The sequence below is a fragment of the Mobula hypostoma genome, chromosome 7 (assembly GCF_963921235.1).
Source record: "Mobula hypostoma chromosome 7, sMobHyp1.1, whole genome shotgun sequence".
NCBI classification, from domain to species: domain Eukaryota; kingdom Metazoa; phylum Chordata; class Chondrichthyes; order Myliobatiformes; family Myliobatidae; genus Mobula; species Mobula hypostoma.
The window spans coordinates 38902927-38923061 of record NC_086103.1 but is presented as its reverse complement, the minus strand read 5'-3'; the positions used below and the strand labels follow the sequence as shown (position 1 = coordinate 38923061).

Sequence of the window (20135 nt, the reverse complement as noted above, 5' to 3'; positions counted from 1 at the left end):
CATAACCCAGACGATGCATACCACACAACATCCTTCTGAATCTCCTCTGTACTCTCTCCATTGCAATCACTTCCTTCATACAGTGTGGCACACAGTTCTCCAGCTGCGGTATTTGTTATAGTTGTAACCAAAGTTTTACATAATTGCAATCAGGTTTAATTAATCATTATTATGGAAATAGGTTAATATTGCAATTCAGAAATATTGGAATATAATGGTAATTTCATAAATTATTAGAGGCTACAGGAAAATTCACAGCTGTATTTGTACTGCAGAGAAAGGCATCCAGCTTTACTTCCTGAAATGAAAGTACGCTGAACTGGAACTGGAGGTTAGAATGGGAGAGAAATTCAGTTGGATAGCACTGCATTCTCTCAGGATAATGCAAATGAAAATGATTATTTTCAGACAATGATTGTTACCATAAGACCATAAGACACAGGAGCAGAATTAAGCCGTTTGCCCATCGAGTCTGCTCCACCATTCCATCAAGGCTGATTTATTAACCCTCTCAACTCTATTCTCCTGCTTTCTACCTGTAACTTTTAATGCCTTGACTAATCAAGAACCTATCAACCTCCACTTTAAGTACACACAGTGACTTGACCTCCACAGCCATCTGCGGCAATGAATGCCTCAGATCCACCACCCTCTGAATAAAGAAATTTCCCCCTCACCTCTGTCTTAAGTGGACCTGACTCAATTCTGAAGCTGTGACCTCTGGTCCTGGACTTCCCCACTGTAGGAAACATCCTCTGCACATCCACTTTATCTCGGCATTCCAACATTCAATAGGTTTCAATGAGATTTCTCCTCATTTTTAAAAACTTCGGTGAGTACAAGCTTAGAGGTTTCAAACGCTTCTCAAACATCAACCCTTTCATTCCCAGAATCATTCTTGTGAACCTCCTCTGGACCCTCTCCAATGCCAGCACATCTTTTCAAGTGTGGCCAGACCAAAGCCTCAGCATTACATCCTTGCTATTGTATTCTAGCGGTTACAAGATGAATGCTAACCTTAAATTTGCCTTCCTTATCACAAACTCAAACTGCAAGTTAACGTTTAGGGAATCCTGCACAAAAACCCAAGTCCCTTTGCACTTCTGATTTCTGAATTTTCTCCCTGCTAAGAGAATAGTCTATGTCTTTATTACTTCTAGCCAATTGCATGACCTTTCACTTCCCTACACTACATTCCATCTGCTACTTCTTTGCCCATTCTCCTACTCTGTCTAAATCCTTCTGCAGATTCCCTGCTTCCTCAGCACTACCTGCCCCTCCACCTATCTTCGTATTGTCCACAAACGTGGCCCCAAAGCCATCAATTCCTTCATCCAAATTGTTGACATATAACATGAAGAAGTATTCCCAACACTGATCCTTGCGGAACACCTCTGGTTACTAGCAGCCAACCAGAATAGGCCATTTTTATTTCAAGTAAACAACGTTCACTGATTCTCCTTTGCCTATATGCTCGTTATTTTTTCAATGAATTCTAACAGATTTGGCAGGAAAGATTTCCCCTTAAGGAAACCATACTGACTTTGGCCTATTTTATCATGTGTCTCCAAGTACCCTAAAACCTCATCCTTAGTAATAGACTCCAATACCTTCCCAACCACTGAAGTCAGGCTAACTGTCCAACAATTCTTTTTCTTCTTCTCTTCTCACTGCTTCAAGAGTAGAGTGACATTTGCAATTTTTCAGTCCTTCAGAACCATTCCAGTTTCTATTGTTTCTTGAAAAGATCATTGCTAATGCCTCCATGATCTCTTCAGGCACCTCTTTCAGAATCCTGCAGTGTAGACCATCTGGTCCACGTGGCTTATCTACCTTCAGACTTTTCAGCTTCCCAAGCACCTTCTCCTTAGTAACAGCAACTACAGTCACTTCTGCCTTCTGAAATTTTCCTATTTCTAGCATATTGCTAGTGTCTTCCATAGTGAAGACTGATGGAAAATGCTTATTAAGTTTGTCTGCTATTTCTTTGACCGGGCCCCCACCCCCAGTACTACCTCACCATTGTCATTTTCCAGTGGTCTGACATCCACTCTCACCTCTCTTTTACTCTTTATATATCTGAGAACCTTTTTGTATCTTCTTTTATATTATTGGCTATTTTATCTTCATATTTCATCTTTTCACTCCTAACGAATTTTTAGTCATGTTTGTTTATAAAAGCTTCCCAATCCTCTAATTTCCAATAATTCTTGCTATATTATATGCCCCTGTCTTTTCCTTTCTGTGCTGTCTTTGACTTTCCTTGTCAGCCATGGCTGTGTCATCCTCCCTTTAGAATACTTCTTGTCTTTGGGATGTATCTATACTGAATCTTTCAAATTTCTCCCAGAAACTTCAGCCATCGCTGTTCTGACGTTATTGCTAATAGTGTCCCCTTCCAGTCAACTTTGGCCAGCTCCTCTCTCATGCCTCTGTAGTTCCCTTTACTCCACTGTAATACTGATACATCTCACTTTATCTTCTTCTTCTCAAACTGCAGGGTGAATTTTACCATATTATGATCACCGCTTCTTAAGGGTTCCTTTACCTTAAGCTCCCTAATCAAATCTGGTTAATTACGCAGTACCCATACCAGAATTACCTTTTCCCTAATGAGCTCGACCATAAGCTGCTCAAATCCATTTCATAGGCATTCTACAAATTACCTCTCCTGGGATCCAGGACAAATCTGATTTTCACAATCTACTTGCATACTGAAATCTCCCATGACTATTATAGGATTGCCCTTTTTACGTGCCTTTTTCTATCTCCCATTGTAATTTATACCCCATATCCTAGTTACTATTCAGAGGCTTTTTATCCATGCAGTTCCTTAACTCTACCCACAGGGATTCTGCATCTTCTGATCCCATGTCACCCATGACTTGATTTCATTTTTTTACCAGCAGAGCCAACCCACCCCCTCTGCTTACCTGCCTGTCCTTTCAATACAATATGTGTCCTTGGGTATTAAGCCCCCAACTCTGATCTTCTTTCAGATATGACTCAGTGATGTCCACAATGTCATACCTGCCAATCTCTACCTGCACTACAAGATCATCTACTTTATTCTGTGTACTGTGTGTATTCAAATATAACACCTTCAGTCCTGTTTTCATCAGCCTTTTCATTTCTGCTCCTATATTACACTTTAGCTCATCCCACTAACTGCAATTTTGCCTTATCACCTGCCTGTTCTTCCTTACAGTCTCACTATGCACTGCATCGACTTGTGTTTCCAGACACTCTGAAATTTCATTGGGTGCCGCAGGTCACAGATTATGTTGGCATTGTTGGCATGATTTCCATGTCAGACACTCCTAGACTGATGTCATTTTTACACAACGTTTTTTTTGTACATGTCTGGGAAAAGAGGGAGTCACGTTATTCTGCAGAATGACCATAAGACAGAGCAGCAGAATTAAGCCATTCAGCCCATCGAGTCTGCTCCACCATTCCATCATGGCTGATCCTGGATCCCACTCAGCCCCACACACCTGCCTTCTCGCCATATCCCTTAAATCCCCGACCGATCAGGAAACGATCAACTTCCGTCTTAATAATACCTGGCCTCCACCACAGTCTGTGGCAGAGCATTCCACAGATGCACTACTCTCCGGCTAAAACAACTCCCCCTTACCTCTGATCTAAAAGGTCACCCCACAATTTTGTGGCTGTGCCCTTTAGCTCTGGATACTCCCGCCACAGGAAGCATCCTCTCCACATCCACCCTATCTTGTCCTTCTGACATTCAGTAGGTTTCAATGAGATCCCCACCCATTGCTTGTCATTGGCCACACCCAGGCAGCCAGGCTATAATAGCCCTGCTGTCTCCGTAGCATCTCAGTAGAAAGAATACCTCCCTCATTAGATTGCATCCCACCATCATCTAGGAACCTGTCTCTGGTGACATAGACCCTTTTACATTAATTATTTACTGGTTATTCATAGGACGTACTGCTACCCTGCAAATCAACAGACCTCTGTGAAACCTTCTCCATTCTACTCATTCATCTCCCCAATGACCATCCTCTTCACCATGAATCCTCTCCCCAGCAGTCCCTATTATTGGCTCTCTATGCCATGTGACCCGGAACGCTGACTGTGTCACTCCCCTCCACAGATGCTGCCTGACCCAATGAAGTTGTAGTCAGCAATTTAGAACGTGACAGGCATTATATGGGAAGCTCTCTTGAAACTTTTAACATTGCATAGTGACACTGTACCATTTTGGAATAGCTCTTCTCTCTTTATTGTTTGATTTCATCAAACCCATAACATGATGATATTAGATCAAAATTCCCTTTAGCTGAGTATAGTCTATAATTCCTAATAGCAATACGCGCCACATTCTGATACAGGGTGAAACCATCCAGCCTACAAATGGAGATGTACGAGAATCTAGGTCTCGTGGGAGAGGGTACTTACGGATCAGTGATGAAATGCCGACACAAAGAGACAGGACAAATAGTCGCCATCAAAAGATTTCAAGATCGAGAAGATGACAGATTGGTCAAGAAAATTGCTGTGAGGGAAGTACGATTTCTGAAGGTAGGAGCATGAATTATTATTAATTTGAAAGACTTAATTTCAAGTGTCATGAACAATTAATTAATTTTGAATGAGTATTTCCTTGACACTAGGTAAATACACCATAAGATTTGGTACTGAGTCATATAAAATAGAAGAGCCTACATTCATCTTAAAATCAATATTACTTAATGTTAATAATGAAAGCTTACATGCCCCATAGTTCCTCTGGGCTAGGAATTGTGGGTGATAGTTTTAGATGTCTTAGAATCCTAACATATGGTTTTTGTACACTGGCCTCCGACTGAGCCTCATAAATGGGATTTGACTTTGCCAAGCTTCTCAACACAAGGACTGAATTAAGCAGTTGGTGACAAGTACTACTGGTTTGGACCATTGGGTTTTGGCAGCAAGTTAATCAGTTTGACTAACAATGGCAAATTGTTAGGCAGTTTGGCTGCCATATTGACTTTCAATGGATGTGTATCATACTGACATTCAGTGGCATCACCATTAGAGAATCCTGCGCTGTCAATATTCTGGGGTTATTGATGAGCAGAGACCGTACGGGAGTAGCCATATACACAATGTGGTGACAAGAGCAGGCCCGAGGCTAAGAATCCTGCGGCAAGTAACTCACCCCCTAACCCCCCAAAAGTATGCCTACTATCGACAAGGCACTAGTCCGGAGCATAGTGAAGTATTCTCTGCTTACCTGGACATGTGCAGCTTCAACAACCCTCTAGAGGCCCAACACCATAGGGGAAATAGGGCCCACTTAGTAGACACCACTTCCACAACCATTCACTCTACCACTGACGCACAGTAGCAGCAACCGTGCTCTGCTTTAAATATACTCAATAACCTGGCCTCCACAGCAACTACAACAATGAATTCTACATCTTCACCACCCTCTGGCTAAAAAAATTCCTCCTCATCTCTGTTCTAAAGTGTCATCCTTCTATTCTGAAGCTGTGCCCTCTGGTCTTAGACTCTCCCACTAATGGAAGCACACGCTCCACGTCCACAGCATTCCATTTGATTATTTTTCATATGTTGTGTCAATTGAGGTCAATGGACTTTGATCACAGGGGAAATATAATCAATAGAATGTACTTTAGGCTGTCTTGCAGTGTAGGTCCTATATAGTGAGCCATTGTTCTTGGGTGGTGTCAGTTTTTTTGCAAATATTTAGGTTTTCTGCCTTCTGTAGGTCAGCATGCATTATGATATTTGTGAGGAATTTCTGATAAGTCTGTCGGACTAGCAAGAGTTAACAACTTTGCTTGTCTATTGTCTAATTGTCACAGTTGCCCATCCTTCACTGCGGAGAATCTCTTTGGAATAGAGTTGCACCTAATACTGATTAATGGTTATAATTCAGTTAACTCAACTAATCTCGAAGCTTAGGCCTAAAATTCCGTGAAAGCAGTGATTTGAAATATAAACAAAAGTCATGAAAGGACTCAACACATCAAGTAGTTTGGTGGAAAGAACAAAAAATGGGTTAACATTTCAAGTCATTAACTGGTGTCAGAATTTAAATCCTCCGAATTTCAAAACTGCAGAACACTTGATAATTGAGCAGGCTTTAATAGCATCTTTAAGGGTTGATATCACTAGGTTTATTGATTTATTTATTGAGGTACAGCGCGGAGTGGGCCCTCCTGGTCCTTTATGCCATGCTGCCCGCCAATCCCCTAATTTAACGGTAGCCTGATCACAGGACCATTTACAACGACCAATTCACCTACCAACCAGTACGTCTTTGGACTGTGGGAGGAAACTGAAGCACCCGGAGGAAACCCACGCGGTCACAGGGTGAATGTACAAGCTTCTTACAGACAGCGGGTCCCCATACTGTAAAGCACTGTGCTAACCACCATGATATCCTGTGACCCAGGGTGTTGGGATTCTGTTTACAAGGGAATATGCTATGGAAAAATGCAAAAATGTGACAGTGAGTTCCTGCTTGGAAGCAAATAGGGACTTATTAATATTCTATCCTGTAAGATGTGCAGTTCTAGTTAGTTCAATTTAATCTATATGCACTATATGATCTCATTCTTGTGTCTAACTGTTCTGGAATTAGGTAATGGAAATACATATACATAGGCACTTCATAGTAAGCAAATAGCATATGTTGAAAATCAGAAAGTAAACTGCAGATGCTGTAAGAAAGAGAAAATGCTAGAAACAAGCAACAGAATGGGCAGTTTATGTGGATGAGAAACAGTTAGAAGCAGTTGTTTCAGGTCAAAGACTCTCCAAAGCTGCGTGTTCTCTTTTTACTACAACCAGGAGGAGTTCCAATGTGGATATCTCATTAGTTTGGCTTGAAGACTAACTAACATGAAGACAGGTTTACTGGCATTTCATTCCCTTGAGTACAAAATGTCTCAGCAGGTGTTTTTCTTTCTGTTACTCACATGATTACAAATTTGATTTTTGAATAACTATTATTTTCTTTCTGTTTGCAATATTTCACAGCAATTTAGACATGAAAATCTAGTAAACCTTATTGAGGTGTTCAAGCAAAAGAAGCGTTTATTCTTGGTGTTTGAATTTGTTGACCACACTGTTTTGGATGATTTGGAACGGTTTCCAAATGGTTTGGAAACTAAAAAGCTCAGAAAGTGCCTCATCCAGGTGTTACGAGCCACCGAGTATCTTCACAAGAACAACGTGAGTTAATGCATTTGAAGGCAGTTAACATTTTATTGTAAATTGATTGTGCATTTTCCATTTTGATTTGACAAATAAGATGGAGACTGAGCCAAGAGAAAATCATGACAGAAAAATGGAATAATGGACCGTGATAACAGTGTTTTGTGTGAAGGAGGTGCATACTCTGTGGTGTCTTTTTAAGCTACAAGGAAAATGGATACTCCAAATTATTAGAGGCAGCTCAGAGGCCTCACATTCATCACTTGTTCTATAAAACTCCTGCTTGGAAACCCTCTTGCATCCTACTTATTTTGTGTGATTGTGAACTTTTTATTAAGCCATGATTAAATGGACAGGGCTCTTGAACTTATTAAACATGATATATCCATGAGCTGTTTAGAGCTTTAGTCAATTAAAAATCCTAAAAATAACTCAATGTATTTTGACAAATAAAATGATGAAAATATCATTAAAACTAGAAACAGCTTTTAGTTAACCACACACACAACACTGTACACTCTGGTCACACGTGACTGTATGACCAGACATCTGCGTGATCACACTGTCAAGTCCACCAATGACATGACAGTGGTGGGGCTCATCACCAACAATGACGAAACGGTTTACAGAGAGGAGCTGCAAGGGTTCTAGACCTGGTGTCAGGCAAATAATCTCTTCATCAATGACATCAAGACAAAGGAGATGGTTATTGACTTCAAGAGAACTCGCACCTCTCACAAACCTCTTCACATGGGCAGCACAGCAGTGGAAACTGTGAGCAGTTTCAAACTCCTGGTTGTGCACGTCTTGGCATTGGCACACCATCTCTCATACTGTCAGAACACGTTCTAGACTATCAGGAAAGCTCACCAAAGCAACACACACAAAACGCTGGAGGAACTCAGCAGGTCAGTCTGCATATATGGACGCTGCCTGACCTGCTGAGCTCCTCCAGCACTTTGTGCGGTCGCTTTGGATTTCCAGCACCTGCAGAATTTCTCATGTTTATGATTTGAAACTCATCAATGCCTCTTCTTTGTGAGGGGGCTGAAGAGACTTAGACTATGCACCTCTATACTCACGTCATTCTACTGACACACAGTAGACAGCATCCTAACAAGTTGCATCGCTGCATCGTATGGAAGTTGCTCTGCGGCTGACAAGTGCTCAAGACTGCTCAACACATCATCGCCACCAGCCTATCCACCCTCGAGGGCTTATATACAGAAAGGTGCTGGAAGACGGCCAGTAACATCATGAAGGATCCTACCCACTCCGCTCCTGGATTGTTTGTCCCACTCCCATCAGGGAGGAGGCTTCGTAGCATGCCAGGACCACCAGACTCAGGAAAAAGTTACTTTTCCCAAGCAATAAGGTTGATCAACACCTCCAGCCACTAACCCACCCCTCCACATGCCCCACCACTACCTTATCTCTTTCTGTCAGTCACCTTATGTACAGACACTAATGTCCCTAGTGTCACTTTATGGTCAGACAATCGATCTATGCATATAAGCTATCTTACTTACTTATTTTTATTGCCTTTTTATTATTATTATTACTATTATTATTATTATGTTCTTTATCTTATTGTGTTTTTTTTGTGCTGCATCAGATCTGGAGTAAGAATGATTTTGTTCTACTTTACATTTGTTTACTGGAAATGGCATAAACAATCTTGAATCCTGAATCTTGATTTACTAGTTTAAGATTTAGTATTTTAATTTTGTTTGTTGGCATTTTTGCAAATTGATTGATTTATCAGTGTAATGGCAGCTCTATGAATTAATAATTCATTGTTTTCCACTGTTGTATTAAAATATTGACTTAATTGGTTTGCCATTGATTAAATTTGAGAGTTCACTTTATTCATCATGTGACCAATGCTCCATTAATTTATTTGTTGGTGTTTTTGCTGTTAAATTAATTCACTGGTTCACTGGCATTTATTTCCATTGTGATTATCTCATGTGGTTAATGATCCATTTGTTGCTGTGCCAACTTTTTTAATCACAGGTAGTTCCTGCCATATTAATTAATTAATTCACCTGTTTAATGCTGTACTTGATGTTTTTGTATTTATTTTATTTCTTACATCCAAGAGAGTAAAAATCTTTATGTTGTGTCTCCGCCACAATGTTCAAGCAATAAAGAGCGGAACTGTGGGAGGATGTTGGCCAAACACTAAAATTGTATACATAATTGTCTTGTATATGTGTATGTACAATCAGACACACAACCAGATCAATTTACAGTCAGACACAAAATCAGATCAATGTACAGTCAGACACACAACCAGATCAATGTACAGTCAGTCACACAACCAGATCAATGTACAGTCAGATACACAATCAGATCAATGTACAGTCAGACACACAATCAGATCAATGTACAGTCAGTCACACAACCAGATCAATGTACAGTCAGATACACAATCAGATCAATGTACAGTCAGACATGCAATCAGATTAATGTACAGTCAGATACACAATCAGATCAATGTGTATTGATAAATCTGATGGACTGGTGAAAGAAGCCGTCCCGGACCCTGTTGGCCCAGGCCTTAATGCTGGGGTACCGTTTACCAGACGGTAGTACCTGAAGCAGTTTGTGGTTGGGGTGGCTGGAGTTCCTGATGAACTTCCAGGCCCTTTTCACGCACCTACTGCTGTAAATTTCCTGAATAGAGGGAAGTTCACACCCACAGATATGCTGGGCTGTTCACACCACTCTCTGTAGTGCTCTGAGATTGAGGGAAGTACAGTTCCCCAACCAGGGGGCGACACAGCCAGTCAGGATGCTCTCAGTTGTGCCCCTGTACAAAGTCTTTAGGATTTGGGGACTCAGCTGAACTACTTCAACTGTTTGAGGTGAAAGAGGCGCTGTTGTACTTTTTCCATCACACAGCTGGTGTGTACAATCCAGGTGAGATCCACGGTGATGTGTATACCGAGGAACTTGAAACTACTCACCCGCTCAGCTACAGTCCCATTGATGTCAATAGGGGCTAGCCCATCTCTGTTCCTCCTGTAATCCACAATCAACTCCTTCGCCTTTTTGACATTGAGGGAGAGGTTGTTTTCTCGGCACCACTGTGTCAGGGGTGTTGACTTCTCCTCTGCAGGCTGTCTCATCATTGTTGGAAATAAGGCCTATCAATGCCATGTCATCTGAAAATTTGATCAGCAGATTGGAGCTGTGCGCGGCAACACGGTTGTGGTTGTATAGGGAGTAGAGGAGGGAGCTCAGGACACAGCCCTGGGGGAGGGGCTCTCGTGTTGAGGGGCAGAGGGGCAGAGGTGAGGGAGCCCATCCTTACCACCTGCCGGTGATCCGACGGGAAGTCCAGGATCCAGCTGCACAAGGTGGGGTGCAGCCTGAGCTCTCTGAGCTTCTTGTCGAGCCTGGGGAATGATGATATTGAATGCTGAACTGTATCCAAAAACAGCACTCTGACGTAAGCATCCCTCTCCCCCAGGTGAGTGAGGACGGTGTGCAGTGCTGTAGCTGTGGCTATGACATCGTCTGTTGATCCGTTATGTCAGTAGGTGAATTGTAGGGGCTCCTTTCAAAGCATTTGCTTATGATTGAAGATTTCTGATGATTATGATTTGCTTATATTTTGCTCTGTCCAGTGCTGCAGTCGTCAATTAATTTGTTGCAGCCTACTTTTTATTCAGTTCATTCCATTGTGCCATCTTTGTTCATTAATTTTGTAATTTCTTGACTGATTGCAGACTGATTGGAAAATTTATTAATTTACAACTACCATTGTTCTGCTGGTTCATCTTGCTTCCTTAGTTTAAAGTATTTGTTTAATGCAACCTAGTGTTTACTGGAAATATTTAATGGTTTTCATTGTGTGGTGCTGTTTATCTTTCTTGCTGGTATTTGATCGTTCTGTTTTTTAGTATTGTGTGCAAATTTTATGTGCATGTTATTAAATATAAATTCCGATAATCTATCTGATTTAGACAATTTTTAAAAATATTCTTCCACTTCTTCCATTTCCTCTCAGACTTTCTTTCACTTCAGATTTAGGGATTCTAAAGTGTCTAATGAGGCCAATTTAAGAGTCACAGATAGGTCAAGAGGTGCAAGTGGGGTAGGCTAGTAGTTTGTAAGTTACCACATTCCTTTGGCCACTTGTGAAAGATTTCTGTGTATCCCAGTGCATAACCTTAAGTTCTCAATGGCTCCCCAAATGTCCCTTTCCCCCTATGAGTGATCATGGCCCAGATTTTCCAAGGAGTAAGTGTAAATCCATAAGGAAGCTGTGAACGTATACTTGAATCTTTTTCTCTGTCGAACTGTTGATGTTTTCCCAAAACAGAGCATGGAGTAAAATGCTTCTGGAGTCTGGTGTCAGCCATCCAAACGAAGTGGCCTTCACAACATGGCTGATTGTGAGTAATGAGGGTTTTAGTCAACGTTATATTAGCAACAGCTTATGCTGTTCACTTTTATTTATCAAACTTTGATCCGTTTTGTTTGGAATGTTGAGTGTTCGACATTGCATGATTTTTGTTCCTCACTTGCAATGTTGTAGATCAAGATCAGCAGAAAGCAGAACCATCTAATACCATCAAGAACAGTAAGAACAATGAAAACCATGAAATGAAGAGGGTTAACAGCACAATTAACCAATCGTAGGAAATGGCCTGGAACTTGAATTTGCAAGAACGTCAGCAGTTAGAATATAACCTCTTTTGAATGTTAATAACATATTTCAAATTTCTTTGGAGCGCCAAGGAGCAACTGATGAAAACTGAGTCGTTGAAATCAAACTGGGCTCAAATAATATAAAGGCTAAGGGAAAATTAAAGATGGCTGGTGGGGTAGTGGCGTCTGCACTGGACTTTGAGGCGAGTTGTCCTGGGTTCGAATCCCGCCCGTTCCTGCACATTTTCCTTACCTGATGGGTTGAGTGTCGAGCTAGTACCTTGGCCTCGTAAAAAACAGACAAAAATGCTGAAAGTTTAGGAAAATTGCTAAATCTGCAAAGTTACCGCCTGATGCTACACAAGACACTGAGAGGAACAACAATGAAAGAATATTATATGTTATTGTGTCATGGATATTGCAAATGGTGAAACATTGTAATACTTGGTGCTTGGCCATACTCTAAGCTACACACAAAAAAGTTGCTGGTGAACGCAGCAGGCCAGGCAGCATCTCTAGGAAGAGGTACAGTCGACGTTTCCGGCCGAGACCTGCGATATATTATGTTAATGCAAAGCTTTACTATACGCTGGTTACATTACAGTGTGCCACATAACTAAACTATCCACCTTCAGTGAACTATCTATATACATTTCTTGGTGGCATCTGAATAATTACTATTAAAGGATGAAGGGTATATATGTAAGCTGATTTATCTAGCTTAGCTGTGATTCATATTATGGTTGATTATTTCATAATGTTAGCGGAAGAGCTGTGGAAATTGAATGAGCAACAATGGTGTATAAATCAAGTTACATCCTCCTCTTCCATGGCCCAATACATTGATGCTAAAACACACTGTCACAATATGCCAACTAAATGTATTCAGTTTTAATGACATGGACGCTTGAATTGATTTTGTATAATTCATTGATTTTGCTTTACAATTTAAATGTCTGTCAGCTGTTTTAATCTGTTTTTCTCACCTTGCTTCGTCTCCAGATAATTCATCGTGATATCAAACCTGAAAATGTCTTGGTCTCCGGGTCTGGTGTCGTTAAACTCTGTGATTTTGGCTTTGCCCGTACATTGGCTGCACCAGGAGAGACTTACACAGAGTATGTGGCCACTCGCTGGTATAGGGCCCCAGAGTTAGTAGTCGGTGACAACAAATATGGAAAGTAGGTACAGATTGCAAATAGTCCTTTACTTTCTCTTATTTCACTGGAGTAGAAGATTACACAACTACCCCATCAAAATGACTTGGTTATGAACTACAGAGACCAGAAAGGACTTTTGTCCAATCCTTGCTCCTGCGTTAGTGTCCTGACATTTAATATGCACAAAAGAATGGCTTTCACAGATCTTGCCCAAATCTCCTTCTTAAGTTTTCCTTAGTTACCCAGAACCCTTTTTTTAAAAATTCATGGTAGTTATCGATTGATAGTGATCACTTACAGGGGTAGTAATTGAATAACTGTATCTGCTGTTGTGCATTTCTGCTTCGAAAGCAGCTTTGTGTAGGGAAACGGAAGATTTATGCTCTACTTTTGTTACAAGATTCAGTATCAATTGATTAATTATGGCACATGCCACATGACATCTGTGAGCTTATCCATTTTCGTGGATGCAAACAAAAATCCATAAGTTATTTAAATGGTGAAAGACTGGGAAATGTTCATGTGCAAAAGGATCTGAGTGTCCTTTTACACCCGTCACTGAAAACAAACATTCAGGAGCTGCAAGCAGTTAAGAAGGCAAATTGAACGTCAGTCTTCACTGCAAAAGATTTTGAGTTTAAGAACTAGATTGAATAACTATCTCTAAGTAGGGCCTTGGTTTGACCACATCTAAAGTACTGCATGCAGTTTTGGTCACTGTAGCAGCTCCTACAGTCTCCTTATGTAATAAAGGGTATGTCTGTCACGGAGGGGTGTTTTTTTGCATTATAATTGGAAGATTATAATAACTTGATTATTTACAGGCATCGTTGTAAGTTTTGTTTCCATATGTGTTGCCATCAGTGTAAGATATGTACTGACTCAAGAAACTAAGGTGATGAAACAATCATGAATAATGGGAGATAGGTGGTAGTAGTAAAGATTGTACACAATATTTTATAAGGAATATTTTAATTAGTTTTTTTCATATATTGCACCATAACAAATGGTTAACAAATGGCCGGCTGGTGGCGCAATGGCATCAGCGCCGGATTCCGGAGCGCAGGATCCCGAGTTCGAATCCAAGTCGGACCAGCCAGCGAGCACGCTTTCCATCCGTGCTGTGCTGAGCGTCGAGCTAGCCACTCGGCCTCGTAAAAAAAAAAGGTCGAGTTAGGAACGTTCATATCGTGACCCGGTTAATCCGAAAGGAGACCAATCCTGACACCACGCGCCAGACAAGAGTGGCTGACTGTCTGGTGCGATACGCAAAAAAAAAACCCATAACCAATCAAAATGTGTTAATGTTGGAGAAGGATATTAGACATTCTGAATATAAGTCAGATAAATTTGAAATACAGATCACTTAGTTATGTGGTGCAATGAACACATCACTTTTGTTCCTGAATACAGTACTCAACTTCTGTGCTTAATTTAGAGGCATGCTGATGTTTTTGATTTTGTAGGTCCTACAAATGGTTTTATTTTATGATCCCTTACTTGAGCACTCAATGAAAAAAAATTATTATATGCTTGCTGCATGTCATCAAATATAAATACCGTACATGGGAGCTACTGTTTCGAAAGAAAATCATATGGTATCTATTCAAGGCCATGTGTAATTGGAAAGCCTGCATCCCAATGATGTGAAAACAAGGATTAGAATATGAAGAGCAAATGGGACAGGCAATACCGATGCAATTCGTTTCTAATTTAAAAGTCGTATGTTTTACTTATCTGTTTGTGCAGAATCTTTATTTTATTTTATTATATTAGTTAACAAATAAATAATGATATGGGAACTAGAGAAATGCAATTGATTGGATCCTAAAAATGTTCCAGCAGTGCAACCAGGAGTTGGAAATTGTAGCCACTTCATTTTACATTTTTACTGTAGAGCTGTGAATTTATAACAGAAAAAAAATGTAAAATTTCATTACAAATTTCAATTCATTGCGCAAAAAGCAGTGGACAGGGTTGTGAAACAGCTGTTTTTTTGTTTTTTAATTTTATTGAGATACAGTGTGGAGTAGGCCCTTCCGGCCCTTTGAGCCACACCCCCCCAGCACCCCCCTACCCCCCTACGCCCCCCGACCCCCCACCCCACCACACCCCTCCCCCGATATAACCCTAGAACCACAGCCTACTCATGGGACAATTTACAACGACCAATTAACTTATTAACTGGTACGTCTTTGGACTGTGGGAGGAAACCCACGCGGTCAAGGGGAGAACGTACAAACACTTTACAGACAGCAGTGGGAAATGAACCCGAATCACTGGCACCACAAAGCGTTGTGGTAACCACTACACTTATAGTGTCATAAGGCACAGAAAAATGTCCTTTGGCCAACTGGCTAAACATCAAATACTTATTTTACTATCTCATTTGCCAGACTTTAGTCCATAGTCTTCAATGCCTTGGCAATTCAAAGTGCTAGTCGCAATATGTTTGAACATTGTGAGAATACGTTCCATCAGGCAGTGCATTTAACCACACTTTGGGTGAAAAAAATTGTTAGATCCCCTCTAAAACCTCTTCTTAAAATTATGTGTTCTGGTTGTACATACATCTGCTATAGGAAAATGTGCCTCCTCCTTACCCGATCTAAGCTCCTCAAATTTTACATAGGCACCTGCATTTTCCATCAGGTTCCCCATCAGCATCTTCTACACTATCCAACCTGTCTACTCTCTCCTCACAGCTGTGTAACACCACACCTCAGACACCATCCTAGTGAAATCCCATCGGCACCCTCTCCAGAGTAATCCTGTCCTGTCTTTATTATGGTCACCAAAATTACTCACAATATTCCAAATGTGGCTTCACCGATGCTTTATAAACTGTAGCGTAACTCAAACATATACAGTAATTAAAGCCAGCAGTTCCTATGTTCAAAAAGGTACAATACGTAAGGAGTAACTGATTGTAATGAATATTTTTTTAAAAATACATTTTTATAGACCTGTGGACATTTGGGCATTTGGATGCATGAGCATTGAAATGGCGACAGGACGTCCCTTTCTGCCTGGGAACTCTGACTTAGACCAGATCCATAAGATAGTGACTCAAGTGGGTGAGTATAAATGAAAGGGTAAGGTAAGTGATACCGCACTCTTTGGGCAAAATTTAACAAACTCGTTTTTTTTAAATCACAGGATGTAATTTACACTGAATCCTAAGTATATTTTAAGTTGTACCAGAATATTAATATAATTTTATTGGAAGTGGTCATAATCAGTTAGATTGCACTTAAACTTCAATGTCAAGATTGAGAAAATTGATATACATTTGTGGCTCCAGTTTCCGCCCCCCCCCCCCATGCTCCTATGATTACTTATTTTCTGTTACTTTGCTGTTGATTATGACTCATGTTGGAGTATATTTCTGTAGTTCTATAGTTTTCAGGTAAGATCCTGATGAAGGATCTCAGCCTGAAACGTCGACTGTACCTCTTCCTAGAGATGCTGCCTGGCCTGCTGCGTTCACCAGCAACTTTGATGTGAATATTAAATTGCTGCATTTCCAGTCCCATATTTCTGTAACATACCTAATGGCATTTTTTACCCAGCATAACACTGGGGGACCACTTTCCTGCATTATTCATTACAGTGCAACGGCGGTCTTATTTGTACAAAATGAGCCTATGATAGCATTAGTAAATATTAGCCACGCACACAATGACACAGTTGTTTACATTAGCTGATGGTGCATTTTTTAACTTTGATAATAAATTTGGCATTTTCTCTAATAATTAAATACTTAATTAATGTCTTGATTTAGACTGCACAACACTAAATTTTTTGGATGTATTTGTGAATGCATAAATATCGTTTACACATGTTCTAATTTCAATATTTATAGTCATAGTCATAGTCATACTTCATTGATCCCGGAGCAAACTGGTTTTCGTTACAGTTGCTCCATAAATAATAAATAGTAATAGAACCATAAATAGGTAAATAGTAATATGTAAATTATGCCAGTAAATTATGAAATAAGTCCAGCACCAGCCTATTGGCTCAGGATGGCTGACCCTTCAAGGGAGGAGTTGTAAAGTTTGATGGCCACAGGCAGGAATGACTTCCTATGACGCTCTGTGCTGCATCTCAGTGGAATGAGTCTCTGGCTGAATGTACTCCTGTGCCCACCCAGTCCATTATGTAGTGGATGGGAGACATTGTCCAAGATGGCATGTAACTTGGACAGTATCCTCTTTTCAGACACCACCGCGAGAGAGTCCAGTTCCATCCCCACAACATCACTGGCCTTACGAATGAGTTTGTTGATTCTGTTGGTGTCTGCCACCCTCAGCCTGCTTAAGTACTTCAGATGTTAACTCCAAAGCATTAGACAATATAAGGCAAGATAAAGCTTTAAGAAAGGTGAATTCTTGAAGCTGAAATTGTTTTTGACTTGAGCCGATGGATTTACAATAAAGCTCATCCCTTACTGTAGTCAATCATTTCAGATATTCTTTGAAGAGATCCTGAAAAATAGAAGTCTATATTCTGTTTGATATATCTTTAAATGAAAGGGAAGGCTATTATCAATTGCTTTTAAATTGATTATTCATAGTCTGAACATAAACTACTATTGCTTCACAAGATCATTTTTTGAATCACAAAAGAAGGTGCATTATTCTAATTTACAGTTTGTACAAAGCTGTCATTACCAGCCGTCCACTCCTGTTGGGAAATGGAGGTAGTTGTCATGCCGGCTGCAGTGATATTGCTTTCGCTTGGCTGGACTTGTATTTCTTCCCAATGTGACCATATTACCTCACCTTATCCTGTCTCTCTGCACCTATGTTTGTAATACGTCTAATAACAGCAGCTACTTCAGCTGTTTCTACTTCCCTAATCTGAACTATTTAATTTTCATAAAATACATGCTATTTTTTCCACATGGACTTTCTCCATTAGAATGCCAATTTTAGAGTATGCACCGACAACAATTTAAACCCCAGGACCACCAGTCCTCATGGCTATACCACGTAATATATCACTCAGTGTCAAATTGTAACTAGGAACCATCATCAGGGATATTAAATTCAAATCAAATGAATGTTCCAAGTAAATTTATTGTCAAAGTACATATTTGTCACAATATACAAGCCTGAGATTCAGTTCCTTGTGGGCATTCACAGTAAATACAAGAATTACAATAGAATCAACGAAAGACCGCACCCAACAGGACAAACAACCAATGTGCAAAAGACAACAAATAGTGCAAATGCAAAAAGATAAAAAGAAGTAATAATAATAATAATAAATTCAAATAGTGTATTTTCTAAAGATATAAACATAAACTTTGCACTAGATATGTGCATAATATTAAACATAAAGAAATGTGCGATAGAGCTAGTAGAATACAAAACAGAGCAGCAGGGTACAATAAAACCGATGGATGAATATGAAACATGTAAACATCTGGGATACTGACAAGCAAAGAAAATAGATCATATTGAAATAAAGGGAAAACTTTCAGCAGAAATTGCTTCACGGTTTTAGAAATTCTGCCAAACAGAGCTCAATAGTAAAAATATAACAAAGGCAATAAATACATTCACTATGCCCATATTAATGTAATCTTTTGGCATAATATTTTGGTCCAAGACTAATCTGGAAAATTTACAAAGAAAAATAAGAACTGAAACGACAATTTTTAGAAAACACTGTGTACACTTAAACACACTTAGATTAACACTACGTAGGACAAAAAGAGGAAGAGGAGTAAAATACATAAAAATTACACAACAGTCAGATAAACCTTCTAAGGGTATATTTTCATCAATGAAAACAGGATTCAGCACTGCCCCCGAGCTCATACAATTTTGATAAGAAGTACACATCACTAAACTTAAATGAAAGCATAGCCCAGAAAAATGAAGAAATTATGATGAGGAGAAAAAGTTAACCAATGGAAGGGCATGACCCTCCACGGAAGACATCCCCACTATCTGAGCAGACTAGATGTCAACAAGGACATGCCAAATGCCTGACTCAGATTTGGAGATCTCTTCCCAGAAACAGAAGGTTTCTTTGTGGCAATACAGGACCAGGTGGTTAGCACAAAGATATCATCAAAATACATAATAAAAGACCAACAAATTCGAGATGATAAATGCAGAAAATGTCAAGAGAAACTAGAAGAGAAATCCAACACTATTCAGGATACTGAAGCAGTTTAACTCAGTCTAATCACTTACACAGGCACAATCAAGTGGAAAACATTGTTTACCAAAATCTTGATTTAAAATACAAACTCATAAAAGACACTATTTTATACTATAAATACAAGCCGAATCCAGCTTTAGGGCAGAGTCATACAAATTATATTATGACCAATCCATTATTATGGATAGGACAATCCATGATAACTGTCCAGATAAAATATTACAGGATATTACTTGATAGATATAGCCATTCCGAATACACATGCAGAAACTAATAAGTGAAAAACACCAGAAATATGCTGAATTAAAGGAGGAAATTGAAAGACATTGGAACATGAACAGGGTACACATTGTCCCAATATTAATATCTACAACTGGTACCATCCCAAAGCCACTACACAATAGGATTAAACAATTAGGCCAACACAACAATATTTATGTAAATCTTCGGAAAGCAACAACGCTAAACACCACTAAAATAGTCTGAAAGTTCCTAGCAATTGAGAAATGAGTGTGTTGGGCTATTTAGCTATGTCTATAACTCGGGTTTTACTAGCTTGAGCTGAGGAAAATAAACAATAAATATTGAAAACATGAGATGAAGAGTCCTTGAAAGTGAGTCCATAGGTTGTGAGAACAGTTCAGTGATGGGGTGAATGAAGTTATCCCCTCTGGTTCAAGAGCCTGATGGTTGAGGGGTAATAACTGTTCCTAAACCTGGTGGTGTGGGTCCCAAGGCTCCTGTAGCTAATCCTGATGGCAGCAGTGAGAAGACAGCATGGCCTAGATTGATAGGGACCTTGATGATGGATGCTGCTTTCCTGCGACAGCGCTTCATGTAGATATGCTCAACGGTGGAGAGGGCTTTACCCGTGATAGACTGGACTGAATCCACTACTTTTGTAGGATTTTCTGTTCAAGGGTGTTTCCATACCAG

General features: G+C 39.9%; 1 protein-coding gene across 1 annotated transcript in view; it reads left to right on the top strand.

Annotated features, from left to right (window-relative positions):
• The first annotated feature begins 4383 nt into the window (after positions 1–4383).
• Positions 4384–20135, top strand: part of LOC134348887 (cyclin-dependent kinase-like 2) — a 72004-nt gene continuing 56252 nt past the window's right edge. Inside the window, 4 exon segments of the mRNA XM_063052682.1 lie at positions 4384–4551; positions 7021–7215; positions 12862–13040; positions 15984–16096. Of these exon segments, the coding sequence (XP_062908752.1) occupies positions 4384–4551; positions 7021–7215; positions 12862–13040; positions 15984–16096 (655 nt within the window).